The sequence below is a fragment of the Polyergus mexicanus genome, unplaced genomic scaffold (genome assembly GCF_030449975.1).
Source record: "Polyergus mexicanus isolate NDT 795.1 unplaced genomic scaffold, iyPolMexi1.0 SCAF_10, whole genome shotgun sequence".
Classification (NCBI taxonomy): domain Eukaryota; kingdom Metazoa; phylum Arthropoda; class Insecta; order Hymenoptera; family Formicidae; genus Polyergus; species Polyergus mexicanus.
This window is the reverse complement of record NW_027223330.1, coordinates 9091954-9113824: the sequence shown is the minus strand read 5'-3', so window position 1 is coordinate 9113824 and position 21871 is coordinate 9091954. Positions and strand designations below refer to the sequence as shown.

General features: G+C 31.2%; 1 protein-coding gene across 14 annotated transcripts in view; it reads right to left on the bottom strand.

The window, feature by feature from the left end:
- Camkii (Calcium/calmodulin-dependent protein kinase II) overlaps positions 1–21871 on the bottom strand; it is a 70935-nt gene that overhangs the window by 966 nt on the left and 48098 nt on the right. For 3 of the 14 annotated variants that reach the window (XM_070302809.1, XM_070302813.1, XM_070302812.1), the window contains 7 exons: positions 14590–14733; positions 13508–13582; positions 9830–9892; positions 7061–7136; positions 5632–5726; positions 3991–4108; positions 1–3396 (listed from right to left, as the gene is read on the bottom strand). The exon at positions 1–3396 is cut by the window's left edge and continues 966 nt beyond it. In XM_070302809.1, the coding sequence (XP_070158910.1) occupies positions 3264–3396; positions 3991–4108; positions 5632–5726; positions 7061–7136; positions 9830–9892; positions 13508–13582; positions 14590–14733 (704 nt within the window). In that variant the 3' untranslated portion in view covers positions 1–3263. The remainder of the gene's footprint in view (positions 3397–3990; positions 4109–5631; positions 5727–7060; positions 7137–9829; positions 9893–13507; positions 13583–14589; positions 14734–21871) is intronic. The other 11 variants (XM_070302817.1, XM_070302818.1, XM_070302820.1 and 8 more) reach the window with 8 other exon arrangements.

Here is a 21871-nt window from a genome sequence, read left to right as displayed (position 1 = left end):
GTGTGTGTATGTGTGTATAATAAGAAGAAGGCAAAAATATTTATCCCGATTGCTTGCAAGAGAGATTCCTCATTTCCATTCACTCGTCAAAATTACATTATTATTAAGCATATGTTATAATAGTAATAGAGAATACACGAATGTTGTAGAAAGATTCGTTATATTAACGAAGAAAATCACAGGAAACCTTTGAATTTTTGCGATTATCTGAGGTAAAGATTTATTTAATTTCTAATTTCGCAGTGAATAAACCCACTCGTTGCATCTCGATGTGATGTTTATACCATTTATTTCTTTATGTTCTTGAAGTAAGTTAATAAATATATATATTCATATATATAACATTAATAATGTAGAGAAAGAGAGAGACAAAGAGAGAGAGAGAGAGAGAGAGAGAGAGAGAGAGAGAAAGCGAGCGCGTAGATTATCAATGTGTTTTTTATTGGTTTTCTCGAGTTCTTCTCTTTATCCCTCTTTTTATTGCTGATTCTGAGAGAAGATTTTACCATTTAGTATTTCATCATTAATTGGCACCAGACGATGACAATTAAATTACCAGATTTAATTTAAAAAAACGGAATAAAAAGAATCGTTTGTATTTACATGATGTATGTGTATATGTATTTTTGTGTAACCGTCCATCATATGAGTTGGCGGCAGCGTCTATTCTTCAAAATAGCTAAAAATGTGTGAGTATACATCAATCACTAAATTTTACCAATTTGACAATGAAGTAAAAATGTTAAACTCAGGATCGCTCTTTCTAGGCAATTGCGCGTTATATATTTTGCAATTAGTGTTCGCATCGATATGTGTGTGTGTGTGTGTGTGTGTGTGTATGTACATGTGTGTATATATGCGTGCGCCTACGTGTATGCGCGCGCGCGTGGCGGAAGTATATTTCCCGCAGCGAGATATAATCTATTGTATATCGCAACCGCGCCTCTCAATAAGCCGGTTATAAATTTATTATTTATGATTATAATAATATTCGCTATTTAAAAACATTACGAAAGATTTGATATCAAATCGTAGTTGTTTGCGGTGATGGTCGTATATATATATATAACATCACGAATGTTGCTAGTCGTGATAAAAACGTAGAATTAATCGTAGAAGCTCATCATATACACTCAAACTTACACTACACAGATTAAATACGAAGCTCGAGGGAGACTTTCTTGCGCATTATTAGGTAAAATTTTCCCACAAGGGATATTTAGTTTATCCACGTGGCCGATACATTTTCTCGCGCTGTATCTCTTCTTTTTTAAAATTATATGTCGCAATATCAATATTTTATTACAGAATGCTTTACGAAATATTTGCATGAAGAGATCAAGATTATAGAAAACATCGAAAGTATATGCCACGCAAACATAACTGGAAAATTTTAACTTCGTTAAGTTTTATCGTTAATGATAAGAGCTATATAACTCCCCAAGATTAATCGATGTTTTCTATCTCGCTGCAGGAGCGATGATATTTTTTACTTGTATACAAGCGTATACATGTGCATAGATGTAGCTCGTTGCTCTCGCTACGTAAGACAAGAGCAAAAATCGAAAAAAGAAATTTCCTGGAAGAATCTTTTGCTGCGTTGCGTCAACACGGCGCGGTGACGTAACGACATCTTTACACGTGGTCGCTCATGGTCATGAGCTTCTCAATCGCGATTCCCCTGCGCTGCCTTTGTACCCTACGACACGCCTGTGTTTCCTTTCTCCTTTTGTCTTCTACGCCGGCATTTCGATGTCTTCTCACACTCCTTTCCATCGTTTTCGTTCTGTCATGACTGTCGCTGAGTTCATCAATACGTAGAATCGATCCAAGTTAATCCTATCTTTGTCAAATTTCCTCTTGCTATGCCCTTCGTTTACAATCTGTTTCAACACAGTTTTCCTACTATAGTAAGAAATATAATATCTCATTTTCTATTGAATAATCTTGCCGAAAATATTTGCATTATATGAGTTGGCCGCGTAATACGTAAAAGTGCTCGATGATTATCTCGTCTTATCTAATTTTGTTTATTAAAATAGTTTCTCAATCGTATCACGTTTTCTTCTGCGTCGATGTAGGATGATTTTTCGTTATCTACATTATGATCTCGGTCTTCAATATTCGGACTAGCTGATCCGATCTTGCCGATTAGTCGTGAAACTTGGATGTTCCAATAAGTAAGTGTTAAATATAATTTCGTTACTTTCACGACGTCCTATTTTTTCAGCTTCGTAATCGGTCTTCGTCGATTCGATGTACGACGTCCATCGCCTATCACAACTCGATGTGCGTGTTATCGATGCAAGCGTTCGCGATTTCATTATCCTCTAGTAATCTCGCATAACGCTTTATCCGACATCATACTCTCCATTAACAATATGATCTATTTGCTTTCTCAATATTTATCAATGATACAATACGCAATAACCGTCGAATTTTTGCTCCATCTCAACAAAACAATTTTCTCTTCGAGAATCAAAGAAAAATTCGTCGTTACAAAAAAAAAAAAAAAAAAAACAGACAGGACGTTGCGGCATAAACGATCGAATATACGCGAGCACATGTACAACGAAATATTTCCTCTTTTCTTTCTCTCTCTCTCTCTCTCACTCACTCATTCTCTCTCTCTCTCTCTCTCTCTCTCTCTCTCTCTCTTTCTCTCTGCTGCGAATCCTGTCAGACGACAGGTGAAAAGTATGTCTATTTACCTTACGATTTCATTAGACGATCAATCGATCGGACTCCGCTCTTTCTTGCGTTTTCAATGATCTCGCTTTCGCGTGTAGTTTTTCTCAAGGCTTTGAGGCACACGTAACGCAGTGCACGCATAAATGTAGATAAGTAGATAATAAGTGCGCTGAGCAGGTACCGGAGCGTGTAATATACACCGTGTTAGTTATTACGACATATATTGCGGCTTCGGTTTTTGTCGCGCTTAGTACTACTTTTTAAGTATGTATGTTGTGTATATGCGTTCTTATATCGCATATATCGTTCTCTTTCTCAGACGTTACATATCAATTGTTTGTTACATATGTAACTTTCTTTCATATACACGTATATCTTTGTTGTATACGCATGCCCGTGTGTAATCTATATGCGCGCGCGCGCGTGTATGTATTATATGTGTATGAGAACGCTCGAATATGTTGTGTGTGCTCCGTATTCCTAACGTTTCATTAATTCGCTTTCTATGGTGACGAAAAAAAAAAAAAAAGCGTCCACCGAGAGCGGCAGCGGGAATAGTCCTCTTAACCGATTTATTTGTGGTTGAAGGAGAACGGCGATGGACCCGTCACCGCGCTTCGGTGAAAATGCACATTCTGCCACTTGCTGTCTCTCTTGTGCCATACACGGCTCTCCTCGCTCTGCTGAGTATGCGCTACGCCTTGTCTGCGGGCGAAAGTAAAGAAAATATGCAAATTAGTATTATTACAATAATTCAATTGGAGAGTAAAAATATTGCAGAATAGTTAGGATATATTGTATATATACTGGGTGGCCCATTTTAATCCATCCAGTCGAATATCTCAAAAACCAAGCCCGGAAGAGAAAAATGTTTCAGACAAAAGTTGTTTGGTTTCGAGGGGGCCATAAGATGGTACCATTGGTTCGACCTTGAAGAGTCATTTGAAGGTCATGTGAAGGTCAACTTTAAAATCTTAAATGGAAACCACAATTTTTTTATTTAGTACTCTTGTAACTGACATCGAGAGGTTTCCAAAACACTATAATAAACTATTTTTTTATTCAGTACTTTTTGAGTTATTTTATATTTTAATCTTTTGTGATGATGTGAATGAAAGATTCGAAGGAAAAAAAGAGGGGATCAACACACAATAAGAGATTGTACATATAATATACATATTGACATCTCTCTCTCTCTCTCTCTCTCTCTCTTATTATTTACATTTTTAAATGCGTCTAACTTGAATGAAAAATCACGCAAATTATATAACTGTTTCCGCTTTTATGATTTTTACTCACTTGTCCATGTACTGCGTTAGCCTGACATATGCAATGCAAGCGGCATCTTCGCCCAGTAGATGGACGTGAGGATTCAGGATGGTTGTATTAACAGCTTTACAGTTTTTCCCCAGGACTGCTTAAGATGGTTAACAAAATGGAAAAACAAAATTAATATTAATCGAATATAATCTTCGTAACGAACAATATAAGCTCTTTATAACAACGCCAAAATATCGAGAGAAAGGAGAGAAAAGGAGAGAGGAAGAGTGAAGAAAAAGAAGAGGACATTTCATTCTCTCTCTCTCTCTCTCTCTCTCTCTCTCTCTCTCTCTCTCTCTATTTATCTTTCTCTTTCAAAACGATTTTGAAGGAGAATGTGTTAGTTGTTGATGAAATGAATTATATATATTACACCCCAAAAAGATTTACGATATTTCAACAAAAACAATACTTGGAAATATAATATTTCCAAATGAAGAAACGCATGCTTTGACATTTATGATAACCGGTGAAGCTAATCGATGGAAACATATTGCCGCGTTACTTCTACACAGGCGACTCATTTGATAGCTAAAACTCTAACGATTATTATTGTTCAGATAATAAGCAAAATTGAATCGAATGATCTTCATATGAATTATTTGACTTCTGACATGGGTCCTGTGAATGGTAAAGTATATAATGTTAGGTAGGATAAGGTATGAGAGATGGTATTTCAAATTTAAAAATTATATACGTGTATATAAATATATATACACACACACACATATGTATACTCACCATCACGTAATATCTAATTACATTAATCCAGCTTTTTATTGCTTCTCTTTAATTTATTATGTAATGATATACTAGGGTCAGAGGAATTCTTTTTACAATTATTATGTAATCGGCAATTTTTTAGTATGATTATTCAAGTGGCAAAGCATTACATTAGTTGACAGAAATTGTACATTTTCAATACACATACATATATATATGTACATGTATATACACCAACTGATAACTCTTTATTATACTGCTCTATTATACTGTTTAGAAAATAAATATTATTGGCATATTAAATAGATCGTGCAAAGCTGTTGTATATGTTGTACTTTCATTTGAACAACTTTCTTAGTCATCATATAAATAATTTTGCATAATAATAAAAATGGCAAGAATAACACACATCGCAATCATGTTCAAAATATTTTATGAATAATTTTCGATTTGCCATTATACATATATTGTATTTTTATCAGATAATAAAATAATAAGCTTATAATTGTAAGAGATGCTCCATTTGTTAAAAATAAATCTGCTCTAAGGTATAGCAATAGCATTTATGGAATGCACGAAGTATAATATGTCCTCTCGATGAGAGTTATAAATCAACAAAACTTACAAAAATATAAATAAATAATCAATGTGTTGTATTCATTTAATTTCTCGAATCGACGAGCTCAATTATATACGGTAGATAAAATAAAAGGATTTCTTGCGACAAACATTGAAAGCTGTTTTCCTGAAGCACGCGAGTGTATGTAGTATGGACGATATGCCTTGTTTATCGATTGAACAATGTCTCGTTAAACGAAAAACGTAAACTTTAGATACGTTATTATTGCGTGCTAAAATACAATACATCACTACTAACAATAAATATGTAATAATTACCATTATCAAAATAAAATTTGTGGAAATCCATTCCCTCGACTAAATTACCTAGAGCTTCCGGTTCGAATGCGGTCAGGTGTGGATCACAGATTTTCCTGAAATCATTAAAGGGATCTTACGTTTAAAATCAAATATATATAATATAAAGGTCGGGAAAAGCAAGATGTAAGAATTAAATGTTTTAGGAAACATATTGATCATTGCTTTTTTGTACAATAATTTTTTGGGCAGACGCGTGGATTTGGCGTTTTTTTTTTTTTTTTTTTAAGATTCTTAAAACACACAGCTAAATATGTTACAAGTTTTTGGCTTTTTTTTTGTTATTTTTTATATGTGCACTATATGTACGCACTTGATATTTTTTTGTCTGTTTTATTTTTGTTTTAAGATATACGTTTTATCAAGAGACACGATATATCGAATTCCGTCCAATTAGATATGGCTGCCCTTGCATCATATTTTATCATATGTATATGTATGGATTTTATATGCGCATAGATAAATGCCGAAATTAATCATCGTATTGCTTTTTAACATTATATATATATATAGCCGATGTTTAATTTTGATTTATATAAATTACAGAATATGCGCAGCTACATATGGCATGAAGCAAAAATTTGAATACATGGAATAAATTTATGATAGAAAAGATTTAATGCGTTTTCAAGTGGAAACGTGCATCAATATTTCACGTGTTTACTCAGCCAGCGTTTTTTCACTTTTAAAAGCGCAACTGCGACGATGATTTTTGCACCATCATATATATGATGTGAATATGAATATGAATATGAATGTGTATATCGTAATATAAAATGCTTTTCATTTTTAAATATAAATTAAATATATGAATTTTGTGAAATAAATATCCGTGTAACTTCTTCTTTTACATTGTAATTCCGATCAGGCAAAGAAAATTATTCAATCATTATTAATGCTATTTATTTCAGAATGTTTAAACATTTTCGTCAAATTTGCATTTGTTCAATAATTTTTTTTAATCAACAGCCATTATCGAAAATCATTTATTTTCGGTATATTGTCAATTGTGCAAGTCTAGTTTACACGATAATATTGATAGATATTGATAAAATGTGAACCCACCATAATAGCAGTTTAATAAACAAAATGTAAAACAAACATTGAACTATCCCCCTTCTCTCTCTTGTGGAAAATTTTATTGAACATTCTTTTAGCCAAAATTTTGTATAGAATATTATAAATTTATTATATTTATTAAAATCTGAATATATGGATATTTTTTTAGCTAAACCGGGATAAATTCTTCTTAACATAAAAAAAAAAAATGTTGAATATTATATATATTGCTAAATAATTTGGCGCTTTTCTACATTACTTTTCGGCTTGACGAAATAGTTTTTTTTTATTTTTAATTTTTTTTTTAGTTGACAGATATCCCATTACTTACGTGTACGCTTCGAAATCCCCGGTGTTGATGCTCTCGATCAACTGCTCAGTCATCTTGATGATTTCCTGACGGCGCGCTGGAATTCGTTAACAGATCAATGAATTAATCAATTCGCATCGAGGCGCCCAGTTGTGCTATTGAGCTTATACCGACACATTTTACAGCACAAACACATTTGCATGCACTTTATTTTATTTTTTTTTTTTCTTTGTCAACTTTGCTAAACTCTACACCGTTGTAGCGCCCCCCCCCCCCTCCCCCCGGTTGTGCAGAGGAGCGATGAGCCAGACTCGCGCGAATAATTAATTTCCAATATCGGATGCAACCCCGCGAGCCGATCTCTTATCCTTATCCTTAAAGACCGATCAAATCCTCATAGAGTCTAATCTAGAGGACAAAGTTTTGAACATTTCAGTCGCCAATTAAGGCAATGAAAATTTCGGAAGGATTGAGCATTCGATTAGAATTTCGATTTATGACTATATGTGCTTGACTTTGATATTATATTATACATAATTTTATAAAATATATATAGCTCTATTATATAACTAAATATAAATATAAATAATTGTAAATTCGATGCACTATTGTGAAAAAGGAAAGAGTCAATATTAAAGAGAAAACTTCAAAAATTATTTATATTATATAATCGATGTTTAGGGAGACGTTTGAGACGACTGAGATAAGAAAACTTATTCACGTGTCTTTAATGTATGTATAATCGAAATACAGATTTAAACTTGAAAATCGTATATAGGTAGCTTCTTTTCATTTTGCTGACGTCATGTATTTAACGATTTTTGGCTACGTAATCATGTTTAATTCAGCGATCGCTTTACGCGTTCGACTGCACGATAAGATCCGAGAATATAATTCGAATTGCCAAATTGGCGACTGAATACTCGCATTTCTCCTCGATCATTCTTTTTACCCGCTTACGCTGTCTCATTTCATTCGTTTGACGGCTCATACATTCATCATCGACGCATGTCTTACGCGTCAAATCTGACATTTCGATCACATTTGTGTTTTCTTCATCAAGATGTTTCAGCATGTTACATCGTATATAACTCGACGGTGATGTAAGTCTGAATTGTCTTTATGAATGAGATTGGTCGTTGAATTATGTCAAAAGTAACGCATTTCTTTATCATTTTTTTATTTATTATATAATAATTTACGTTTTATGAAGAAAAAATTATAATATTAGACACTTAAATACGAAACAATTTAACACCATGCTCAACTGAGAGTTATTCTTTTCTATATACAAATCATCACGTTATCATCTCATAATAGATAGATATTTATATAATTATACTATTTAATTCAACGGCCATGGCGCAATTGTCGATATTACTTACGTCATAAGCCAGCAATTGTGCGCACGGAAATTGTGATCATTCCCTTCTGACCAAAGTTTCGCGAGAAGATTTCGAGAGCATCTGGATCGCGAGATAATGCATTTCATAATTTCGCATCATTGATTATCGATTTGTATTCTGCGTATATACCTATTTGATCGATCAATATCCAAGATGTATTTCTTCGAGAAATTTAAAGATCGAGAGTTCGCATCAAAACAAAAAACAAAAAAAAAAGATATCGGCACACCCTTCATACAATTATTTTCAAAACTAGTGCCAAGTTATGTAAACTTGTTTAAATAATTTTATAATTAGAAACGATTGTTGGATTATTAAGAGCATGATTTTTAGGGAAATTGCGCGCAAAATAGCAACAATAAATTTATGAATAATTTCATAATAAAAATGGATTGAAGAATATCATTTTGGCAATGAATCGCTCTATCATGATAACACTACCACTATCACAACCGCTAGCTTTTCTACGCTATCGTGTCCGTCCTTCCTCTGTCTTAAATAATTAAACTTCATCGTATCTGGGGTATTCTATTACAGAACTAACGATCCCGGTCCTCCGATCGATTCTGTCTCCGAGATATATTTATGGTTCTATTAAGCGTGACATTCTCCGCAATTATGTACATTGCGTTATACAACGGTAATTAGGATTAAAGTGTTATGCGATGAGAGTATCGCAAACTTTGTTTATTTGACACCGATAAATACTAAAATCTTGAAGTGTAGTTACCGGATTGAAATTCACTAAAAAGAAATGTTTCAAGTATTTCAGAAATTTTTTCAATTACTGTTTTTAATGCGCAAATTTAATGTTGCAATGCAATAATATACGCGACTTAAGTAATTAATCATGAATTAGGAGAAAGTTTTTTTCGTAATTGAATACCGACAAATAATCATTTTCGCAACAACGATTGTATCGTGTATCGTATGCTTAATCATCACCGGTACTTGACACTTTCGTAAAGATCATTGCAGTAATTATAAATATAGGGATTATATTCTATGCGAATTATACGCTGCGAGTTGTGTGTAATAAAAAAAATGACGCTTTTGGAAGGAGAAAAACACGTTGCGATAAAGGAACTATTATTAAATAGCTAGAAGCCCATAAGAATCAATAAAATATTAAACTTCTGTATATTTTTCAATTATATTATATAAAAAAGTATAATAGAGAAAGAGCTCCTGAAAGTAATTAATCTAAATTTAATTTCTCTCACACTCGCAATGTGCCTCCTTTCACGAATTTCGTAAGAGAGAGAAAAAAAAAAACGTAAATAAAAAAATTAGCGAGTCAAAGAGACAATATTTTCCTCGACTTTCAATTTCTTCTTTCTTTCTCATCGGTTTGCTGCTCTTATGATGTAATTTCGCACTTTACCTGAGCATTGGGAGTTCGTCGAGAGCTGGCTGCAGGTCTTGATAGGACACACGATTCTTATGTCTACAAGCAATATATATCCCTTTCATATTAAAAAATGAATCAGGATCAAAAATAATTTTCAAAGGCAATATTCAAGCTGCTGTACAAACACAAAGAAGATTAAGCTTTATCCATATTGAATTGCTTCGAAGTTTAAAACAAATCCATGAAGCGGTAACGCGGATAGAAATTTTTTTTTCAGGATATCGTAATATAATTATGTTACATATATGTATTATTCATATAAAGATAATAAATAATATGAATAATACATGCAGTAATCGCGCAATATTCATTAGGAAGTAGTCTAGCTTATAACGATTTTCCGTTTTAATTTAATAAAAATGTAAACGTTATTAGCTTAATCCTCGCGTGCAGCATTTAAGAGGATTAACCGTCTCCCCAAAGACTCCTTATCCGTTTTCTCATCTTCCTTCTAATTCGTTATTTCTATCGATTGACCAAGCTCGCAATATTGCGTCGCGTTTCATTTGGGTTTTATCATGGTCGATGTAGCAGCATTTTTTTCATAATATACACATATATACATATATATATATATATATACTGTATGAACAAACGCAGATACGCTCTCTATTTTTGTAATGCTTTTAAATTATTTATTAGATACGACATAGAGCATATGAATTCGAATAGATCCTCCTGCCCCCTCTATTATGATTTTCATGTCGTCATGCATTGTGACATTTAATTAAAATGCACACGTGTGAATGTAAATTATGCAAGAGATAATTACGAAATATTTGCGAGTTGAATTAGATTAGTGAAGTTCCGATCGTATGTTATACACGCTAATCGAACGGCAAAAGTCTTAATTATATTATATTATTCAGTTTACGGATTAAATTCGGTATTCGTTGTAAATTATTTTCAGGAAATGTTACAGCAGTGTATAAACTAATTTCGAATTTATCGTTGCGTTATCCATTGATATTGCGCGTTTATGGGATCGCCATTATTCTGGATTAAGAACTATTTGTACAATCATTTCGAAAAGCTCATAATCATTGCAATAAGTAAATACGTGAATGCTATAATACATTTCGTAGATCACTTGATAGAGATAATGCATATATATTTGATAACGTTTATTTAAGATAATATCGCGAATAAAAAAAAAAAAAAAAAAAAAAAATTAATCAAACTTTCACACAATTTGTGTCGAACACAAAAAAATGTTTTTTTAATAGTCGATTTAATACTATATATGTAATTAAATTTCTAAGTGTTAATGTCAAGTAATTGTGGAGTAATTTCAGCTTTTATGGAATAAGTTCTTTCTGTTCGATCACAGTTATTATACATATTGTCGTTGTTCTTATGAAATCTCGTATGTAACGAAATAAAGAAATCAGACATGGAAAAATATACGTGGAAGAAAATCTTTTGAACTAATCGAAGAATGATTTTGTCACACAGAAACATTTCATTAGAGCAACTATATTTTATTCATTCGGAAACCAAAATGCTTATTATTATTATCATTTTTCTATTTATTCAGACACACTATTTTCTCAAATTCTGTAACTCTATGATTTTTTGGAGCGATATTTCTTTTCACGATATAATATATACAATAAGAAGCATAATCGAACCATAAATTACATGTATGTATTATAATAATTATTTATTGCTGTATACAATAGAATAGACAGATAGCAGAAATAACAATAAATAAACAATAGCATAAATAAAATAATTAATATATTGCGAATGTCCACAGTATTCTTAAATAATCTTTTTTAATATTTTTAATACTTGTTTAGTTAGCTGTAATGATAGAAATTGAAAAACTTTTACACTCTTTGAATAAAAATCTAATAAATTAAAGCTTCTCTAACCATCAGGCTGTTGATAGTGATGGCACTCACATATACACACTTGTATTTACACACATACACACACAAAATAGAGAAAATCGAAAAAACTACCCCTCGATTTTATCTCTAATCACTTTACTCAATTGTGCTAATTTTGAAACATTTTAATGTCACTCTAAGTGACCAAAAATTTTATTACGAATTAACGACAATTCATTAAATATTATGTTTGGTAAAAGGTCATCAATTTTATCGCTACTTAGGTATGTTGTAGGGGAGATTATCCTGAATAATTCTACGCAAAAGTCAAGTGAGGGATGATATAAAAATTATTCGGAACAATCTCTCTCCTACATATCCAACAATAAGCGATGATAAAATCGATGAAAAAGTGTGACCTTTTATGCATATTTTACGCATACACCTTACGTTCTGATCAATAAATTTTTTGAACATGTAATGACAAATATATGACAGTATTAATATTTTACCTATGAATTTTTTGAACCCAAAACAATATTAATACGCGTCTTGGCATAATAAATTCCAAAAATATTTTAACAAAACTTATCCATATTTGCTCCTGAACTTTGACAACCCAAAAAATTGATAATGAGGATTTACACGATTTATGCATTCGATTCTTTAATAAACTCCATAGATTTCACTATAGTATACATAATTAAATATTAAATACTTAACAAATCTTTTTATAATACACTTTTGGCAATGTGTTTTGAATCTCGTCGTGTTAAAAAACAATATCTTCTTCAACGAGTAGTATTTTTTCAATACAGTAAAACACATCCACTCTTAAAAAAGCATATAAAATCGATAGTTCCAATATTAAGCATATATGTATAATTTTATGATTTAACTGATTTTGAAAAAAAAAAAAAAAAAAAAAAAACCCCGGAGAACTAGAATTAACACGCGAGTAATTATACACACGCATATTACCGATAAGAATAGGGCAATGAGCGTAAGTCACAAAACTTAGTCGACAGTTGTAACTGAATTCTAGCACTCTTTTATAAAATTTAACAATTTTTATAAAATATTTGATTATTGGTTCAGTTATATATGCTCCTTACTGTATATACGTGTGTGTATATACATATACATACACGAAAATTGATTGTAAAATAAATATATCACTTCAAACTTCAATAAGTTTTAAGCATATTAATGAATCTTTTTAAAACTTTGTCGTATTCATGGTATCTATAAAATTCAAAGTGATATTTCAATGTCATATTTAATCGTAATCCAATTAAAAGGACAATTAGTTTTGATTGAATAACATCATAAAGAGTTCGTTAGAGTTCTGTTCTGTCCGTTATATTGAACTAATATATTAAATGTATTATATTAAGATTTGATAGTTTAATGTCATATGTGATATCGGTAAAAACCTCAAAAATTCCCCAAAAAAAGGATTTTTGAGTAATAAAATGAACCTCTATGGGTCCAATAAATTCTATGAGTACATGGTTTCAAAGTTTCAAGAGAAGATTCATTCACACGTTATAAGTATAAGTTATTAATGTTTGAAATGTTATACTTATTTTATAACCATCTTGTGTGTGTGTGTGTGTGTGTGTGTGTGTGTGTGTAATATTTTTTTTAGAGATCTGTGCTCCCCGGTTAAAATGTTTAAAGAATGCACGAAGGCAGCCCATATGCGTATCTCACAGCAAGCTGCAAGATGTGACGCTCCAACACGGTTGCTTTTTTTGCGTGCTTCTCTCTCTCGTGTTTCCATCGAGCTTACGGGCGTCGACGATCCCCTTACCGAATTCCTCGTTCACGATGTGACCCATCCGGAATGCATATTGGCCGTCATCGCTTGTCCGTCGCGTTTTCTGTTCTGCACGTTTTAGCGAGAGGAAAGGCAGGTGGAGACGCGCAGGCAGTCACAAGGGTGCGTGATCACGCATACGCGGAACACGTGCGGCATGCAGAAACATACAGACACAAACGAAAACAAATTGATAATGTATAATGCCGATGTAGTAACATAATAATGCAGTAATTTCGCGGAAGAGGAGGAGCACCACCGATAACTCAGCTTCGCTGATAATTGGATTGGATTTATTTATTTGTTTATAAATATATATGGTATTTTAATCATATTATAGTCACAATTATGCGTGTCGATTGCAAATTGTATTTTTCATGTCAAAATGAATTAATTCCGTCATTTTCATTCTAGCATTATAATGATAATTTAATTCATACATGAATGTAGAGAAAGCGTATCTAAACGTAGATGGTACGAATGAAAGAATGCGCGCTTTTCGGGTAACACTTCTCTCTAATCGTCCTGTAAATACTATTACACGATCGTACTTTCAATATTTTATCAAATGTTCTTTTATTGTTATTTATAGCAAACATTTATTTAGATTTATAGATGTGCGAATTGTTTTATCAAAGCGGGAACACCAGCTCTCTCTCTCTCTCTCTCTCCATCGGCTTAGAAAATTATGTACATTTTGATCGATCAAGAGTTCAAATAAAAAAATAAAAAAAAAAAAACAATAATCACACACAGATTCATCTTGCAAATTTTACAAAAATTAGTGAAAATATCCAAAGAATATAAAAAATTAATTTAAAAATTTTTTTAAATCCATACATCTTTTCTACTTTAACAATACCATCCAATTACTATTGACCGCACAATAATTAATAACAATCGGAAATAATCGATAATTCTGCGGCATGCAATGACAATTGAGAATCAATTATAGCTGTATTTCCATTTCCTAAAAAGAAAAGGAACGATTCTTAGAAAGGGGGTGGGGTTAGGGGCGGGGGGAGGGGGGGGAAAGGGTGGAAGGGAAAGATGTACCAGATTATCATGCTACAAACCGATGGCCAAGGAATCCTCGCGTCGCTGTGCCATCGGCTCGCACTTGCTGTTGATACTGGGCGGCGACGATAGCGATGCGCCACCCTGGCTGCTTTGGCTGTTATTACTGCTACTGCTGTTGTTATCGTCTCCTGCGTTGTCAGCTAGTCATGCAATCAACCAATCAAATACAAGCTAGTGTCAACGTGAAAAAAAGCGTTTTGCGTTAGGCCGGTATCTGATCGCAATTCTCGATCAGCAATTATTATTTGTCGGCTCAATCTACGTTTTGCGTTTTTTTTTCTTGCGATTTTTTTTCTCGTTCTAATAAATTACGATCAAAGAATAGATATGATTAAGAAATATCGGAATCGCTATAAACAGAATGTCCTGTAAACTATTACAATTATGTTTTATTCATTAATATTTTAATGTTAGTTGACGAAAACGCGCGTTCGAGTCAAGAATTTAAATCCTATCCAGATATGTAAGTATAATTTAAAATAAATTCAAGTTAATTAAATTTTACTTTTCCGTTTTTTTCCGCGTATGCATATATCTTGCAAATTTATAGTTTTTCGTATCAAAAATTCTATATAATGATTAAAAAGAAATAAATAATAAATAAATTTACTATTTACAAATTTAATAATAAAAATCAATACTTCGCCATATGTAGTAAATTTTACAATTTTTAAAATAACTATTTTTTTAAACATAACATTTACACGTAGCATTTTAATGTAAAAAATATATAAAGCTATATAATATAATTAATACAGGATATTCCGTTTTAAACAATCCAACGGAATGTCTCGAAATCTGAACCTGGTAGGCAAAAATGTTTTACAGAAAATTTGTAGAGTTTTAAGAAAGAAAAAAAGCTGGTAACTTTAGATCTTAATTAAAGTTATTTTTTAAGGTCACGTATAGAGATTAATCTTGTTTAGGCTTCAAATCATTCATGTCTTCTATGATAAGAATCACTTGGGGCTACTGGATAAAATCCCAAATTTCTGCAACCCTGATGATCTCGCAGACGCAATCTTCAGTACTTATTGAAACATTCTTTATTAATTGGTCCCAAAATTTATTTATTTGCCTCCGGACAAAAAGGAGGAACCGTCTCTTGTGAGATAAAAAAAAAAAAAATTCGATAACAGTTAAATTAGTTACTCATTACCGAAAGATATAACATAATTAGTTTTTTTTTTTTTACAAACAAAATTTATAACGCGATTACAAGAGTAACTGTAAAACTGTAATCCATAGTGTTACAAGTAACGCGTTACTTCTCAACTCCCTGTTTATATACACATATGTACATGTATGTACATATATATGCGCATGCATATACACATGTATTATTTATGCGTAACTGTTTGAGAAAAATCTTGATAAAGCGTGGAAGCAGAAATGGGTCATTCGGCTTATGCAACCTTACCGATATGTCGATCAGACCGCCGCTTGCGCATTAGCATCTCTCCTTTTCTGGATACATATGCCTACCTTCTATTCTGCGACACGAGCAGAGAGAGACTGCAGTATTTAAGTAATGCTTGTTTCGCGGAACGAGTCCATAAAATTATTCTTCCGCAAGAAAAAATTAAATCAACAAAGAAAGAAATCCGTGAGCAAGGAAATAAATCAAAAATAGCTTGGATGGCGGCTCTCCTCGAGCCGCTAATTAGATATTAAAAGAAAGTAATTAATTAATAATTGCATTTACTCGAACTTATTATAGAGTTAATTAAATAATTATTATAATTTTATATAGAGTAATTTTATATAGAGTAAATTTATTATAGAGTAATTATTAAATATTATTCAAAAATTGATTATTCAAAAACAAATTTTAAGTCACAAAAAGATATACTTAAGACCAAAATAAAATATAAAACGCTCGGCGTATCCGGATTATAATTAAAAGATTCCTAAATTACTTAGGGCTAATTATGTAGGTAGTGTATAGTGGAATCTCAAAATGACAGTAAATAGATATATATATATATATATATATATATATATATATATATATTTACTATCATAAGAGCAGTATTACAATCAATGTAACTGTATCAATATGTTTTCTAAGAAAAAACGTTTTATATAATCTACCAGCTTAAAAAATAATTTACTATTTTATAAAAATTTTAAGTCATACAATTTTTACTATTTTATGCACAAGTTTTAAATCTGTATAAAATGGACTTAAAGCCAAAGTAAAGTATAGAAACTTGGCATACTCGCGACATATTAAGGCACATTGTTGCTTTGTATATATACACCCACAGAAAAGATTTCCGGATCTAATGCTATTACTCTTCAATCTATCATAAAATAGGATCGATATAGCGACAATCATATTTATTATTGAAAAAGGAATATTTTAATCTTAAATGGAAAATTCTTAAATCTAGAATAAAATGCTCTTGGTGCTATCCCGTTAATTTTCTCACAAAGATGAAGATGGAAATTTGTAGCGATCTAACATCAAGTTATTCTAAATGCAAGAATATATAAGCTTAGATTTGTATATGTTACTCTTGTCTCAAGATAGTAGGACAATCTTATTTAATTCGAGAGAGAAGAAAAGGAATTATTGATTTAATTTTAAAATTGTTTTATTTTTATACTGCATAATGTTGTGATACGATTAAATATGTCAAGAATATTTTTTGTCTCGTTATCAGAAATCCTTTCTGACAGTGTATGTATCGCAACTCTGTGTTTCGTCCTTTCGTCTCAATACTGTCTTTAAAATTATATTTTAACATTGTCTCTCCTAGCGTATTGTCAAAGAAATTGTTTAACGACGAAAGCAAGCGTCTTAGAAGATCGATAACAGCTTGTGTCAAGCTGTGTGATCGCTTTGACAGCTTTGCCAGTTAACAAAATTATCGTGTTCCCTTAAACAAGTCTTATTAAAGTTACCTATATTTTTCAAAACTGTTTCTCTTTATTCAGAGCCCGAGTGCGAGTGCGATGGGATTAGTGCCTCGTCGCTTTGATATATCGAGATCGATCCGCAGACCAATATATACCAATGTACAGGGTGTACTATTTTATAATTCGCGTTCGCGAATTACGTTGCATCATTTCTGAATAAAAAATAAGTCAAAAAGACTTGAACCATTTTTTTTCTGCGATGCTTAATAAAAAAAGAAATTATTCTATGCGCAGCTTACGAACGTATGCCTGCCTAAAAAAACGGCGCTGAATGGGTTATCTTTATTCAGTAATTTCTCTTTTCTTAAGAGTATCATAGAAAAAAATAGTTCCGAGTTTTCCGATTTATTTCTCATTCGGATATAACGCTATGTAATTCGTAAGCGTGAATTATGATAGATCTTGTGTGTATATGTAATATATGTATGTGTGTATACGTGCGTTGTGCGTGCGTGCGCGTGTATCTGTAGGGGAAGATATGATAATATAAACCACGTTTTTTTGTAGATAAAATTAATTTAATTTTAAATGCATTTATATCATTCCTTCTCTCCCTCTTAGAACCGTATTATAGTTCTCCCTTATATATTATACTACTATATACTAGTATACATATATAGTTCTTTTTATTTGTATTTTCGTTCATTTTGCAAAAAGAAACGTTATTATTAAATTATTGTGTTATATACGTAAGCAAAATATGAGAAGTATCGTAGTATGACATCTGAATAATTTATTGTCAGTGACACAGAGTCGTTTGGAAAGCGAAAGATTCGATTTCAATTCTTGATTCAACCGCGATTTGCGATTTCTATATTTCTCTAGCTTACGCGTCTTTAGAAATATACGGGGTTTATTAAAATAAATCTCGGATTGGAGATTATTTTAATTACTTGGTATCAAGCAAGAAAAATTTGTGTTCTGTGCACACCTATTATTTAGTTTCAAGAAAAAAAAAAAAAAAAAAAAAATTAATTTTTCTACGAAACTTACGCATTACCATCCGCGTTTCGCTGTTATTTGCCCGGGGAATTTACATTGTAAAAACATCAGGTTCACACCCACTGCAAATAACCATATAGTAATGTATATTAGTATATGTATATATATTATAGTATAATGATTATGGGGTTACTATAGTTACCGATAAATTTACTACCCTGTTTTATATTGTCCACGATTTTCTCTATATATTTTTTCGCGATATAAAAATTATTTATCTCAATCAAGTGATGTACAAACGCTATCATACATAATATTTATATATTCGTTAATACAAATTTTTTTGTAAATTTTGTACGAGAACAAAAGTGTTAAGAAAAATATTTATAATGACTTATTAGTCTAAATATACACACTAAAAACACACGACTTATGCGTAAAGTTGGTAATAAGTAATTATTAATTAATTAAATAATTAGTAATTGAGTATAGATTTTCATATTGTTATTTATATAACATTTTATTTAAGCTATTTAAAGTTAAGATTTGCCAACCATTATTTGGAAACATTAAAATAATCATAGATTTGTGAAACGCAAATGCGTATCTTAATGCGACCCAAGTATTCTAAGTTTGTATACTTTGGTTTTAAGTCTGTTTCAAACATAGATAGATTATATAGATCGTATAAAATATTTTATACGAATTAAAAGAGTCCTAAATTGCTTAGGGTTAATTATAAATTGATGCTTCATAAGTGATTATTTTTGCGGTAATGCAGTATATGTAAGTAATGTCACCACACGTACATGGATTTGCGCGATAGCATTTAGATAAATGCACTAACATAAGTCAAGATTGAGAAATCCACACGTAAGGTTTAATTGAATAATCTAGGATAAAGATGTAGATATATGGATCCTCTCCCAAAGAGCTATCTATAATTTCAAGCAAAGTTAAGAATATCATTGCTTGTTGCAATAGGGGACGAAATGTTTTATAAATCATAAAGGTGTAAAAATAATTAGAATAAAACTGTTGACTAAAAACGTTGCGTTTAAAAAATTTTTTATCTGGTATGTGAGTGTTATACTGTTTTTTTAAAAAATATCAATTAAAAAAATTATTCCTTTAAAGAAAATAATTTGACTCGTTATAAGGCTAATCATTTTTATACTTGTGAATATTAATTTATAGAAGATGATATAATTCCGAGATTTTATTAAAAAGTTCTCAAAATTTATGTACAAAAGATTAATAGCTTATTAGAAAAATTAATAATCCTCATTATTCCCTTCCCATTTATGCAAGGATTGTAACGCGTTTTTAACGATCAGAAACACTGGAAATCATTCTCTGTCAGCGTCTTCATCGTATCCTGCGATATAGCCTGGATGATATTTTCTATCGAATCTTTTCCCCTTAAATTGCATTTTCATTTTTAGAAACATCAAAGTATCGAGATTAGGTGAAAATGACTTACAGAAGTGATTTCAATCGTTAAAATCGCCTCATTGCATAAATGGGGGCTACTTCATGAGTGATAAAGATCATTAATTCTTTTGGTAAGATATTAATTTTTTATATACATTATTTCTCGGAAACTTTTGCATAACATCTCGTATAAGATATCATAAAAATAAGATTAGCTGTCGCGTTAATAATGAAGTAAATTAATAGCTATCGCGGTTTAATTAAAAGCAAATGTAAACATACAGTGATTCAAAATCATCTCGATATAATACGGTTGCAAAATTCAAGGATCAATTTGATTAATGTCAATTACGATGATTCGCCAAATAATATAATATCTAACTACATCGGCTACGTGATGCGGTTTTGCAATCACGCAGTATATTAAGAGAGGGCATAGGAGGATCCTTATTCCAGGCTGTGGGATTAATTTCAGATTGATCCACAGCAAGATCAATGTATAGAAGAAGAAGGAAAAAAAAACAAAAAAAAAGAGAGACAGAAAGTTATATCCGAAATCGATGAAACGAGAGGAGAAACGGTAAATCCGTATAATTTCGCAAAAGCAGCAACAGAAAAAGTGTAAAAATCCAAGTTCAAAAATAGGCGGGCAGCCTCTTGCAAAATCGGCCTCCCCCATTCGTTTGTGATTATTATCTTTCTCTTAATATTATCTTATAATCTTAATATCTTATAAAAATATTCCAGAGTTTTGGATATTCAATTAAGTATCAGACAAATGGCATGCATCGTGGACGATTTTTCAGATATATTGGTAATGAAATCGGTACGCGACGAGAAACTTACGAAAATAATTTCCTAAATGTTTCTTTACTAAAAATTTTTCAATATTATGAGAAATTGTCTTCCGATGTGAGCTGTTTTGATTATGAAGTTTGGTGGAATCGAGTTAACTTGCCGCAACATAATTCCTACCAAAACTTAAATAATCATGCCGGGGTCGCATTATGTTTTCAAATCTTAAAAAGAGTCCGATAAATATAAAAAAAAAAAATATATATATATATTTTTTTTTTAAGTCGAGTTTTATATTGACAAACTTATATTATTATAATCTGTATAAACTGTTATGTATATATCTTGCACAGCGTCTTTATCTCTAATATAACAATAACAATGTTGCAAATCATTGTATATCTCACATACGGTGGAGATGAAATTAATTTTATTATTAAATTAGTAATTTTATTATTCAATTAAATTTTGCAATAAATAATATTAATTTCATGTTTCATGTTTAAACGATATATGTTGATTCCGCTCTTTGCAGAGTTGCGTTAATCGCAAAATATTATCACGATTAGTTTTCGATTTGTTGTAATAAATGCATTCAAATTATATCAATTAAATATTGTATGAAAAATCAAATAACATATAACTTTGGATTTATTATCGGTTGAATAATTTGCCCGTAACAATCAATCCATATATTAACTTAGACAAAGTAAATCGTATCAATTGTTTGTGTTTACGAAAGATTATGAGATTTAAGAAATTTAATATAATTTAATTTAATTTAATTTAAGGAAAAAATAAACATATTAAAGCACACTGAATAAAACTGCAAATTTTTGCAAAACAGCTTATGAGTTTCAGTTTTTCTTTGACGTTTAGTGATATGTATGTTTAAATATACCATCTCTTATTTAAATATTAAAAGATTAAAAACGCGAATGGGAGAAGCCAGTGCCGATTGCGGCACGTTCACAAAGTAATGAAAAATAGATGTATTGTATGTATGCACGTATGCGTGTATGTATGTTGGTATAAACAGGGTGTTAAAAAAAAAAAAAAAAAAAAAAACATTCAATATTTATAGGTAGGACACATCGTACTGAGTAAAAAACCTTAATGAACATAGGTCGAAGGCTCAATCGTTTCTGTGATATAAACATTTTTGTTAGCATCATGATGGAT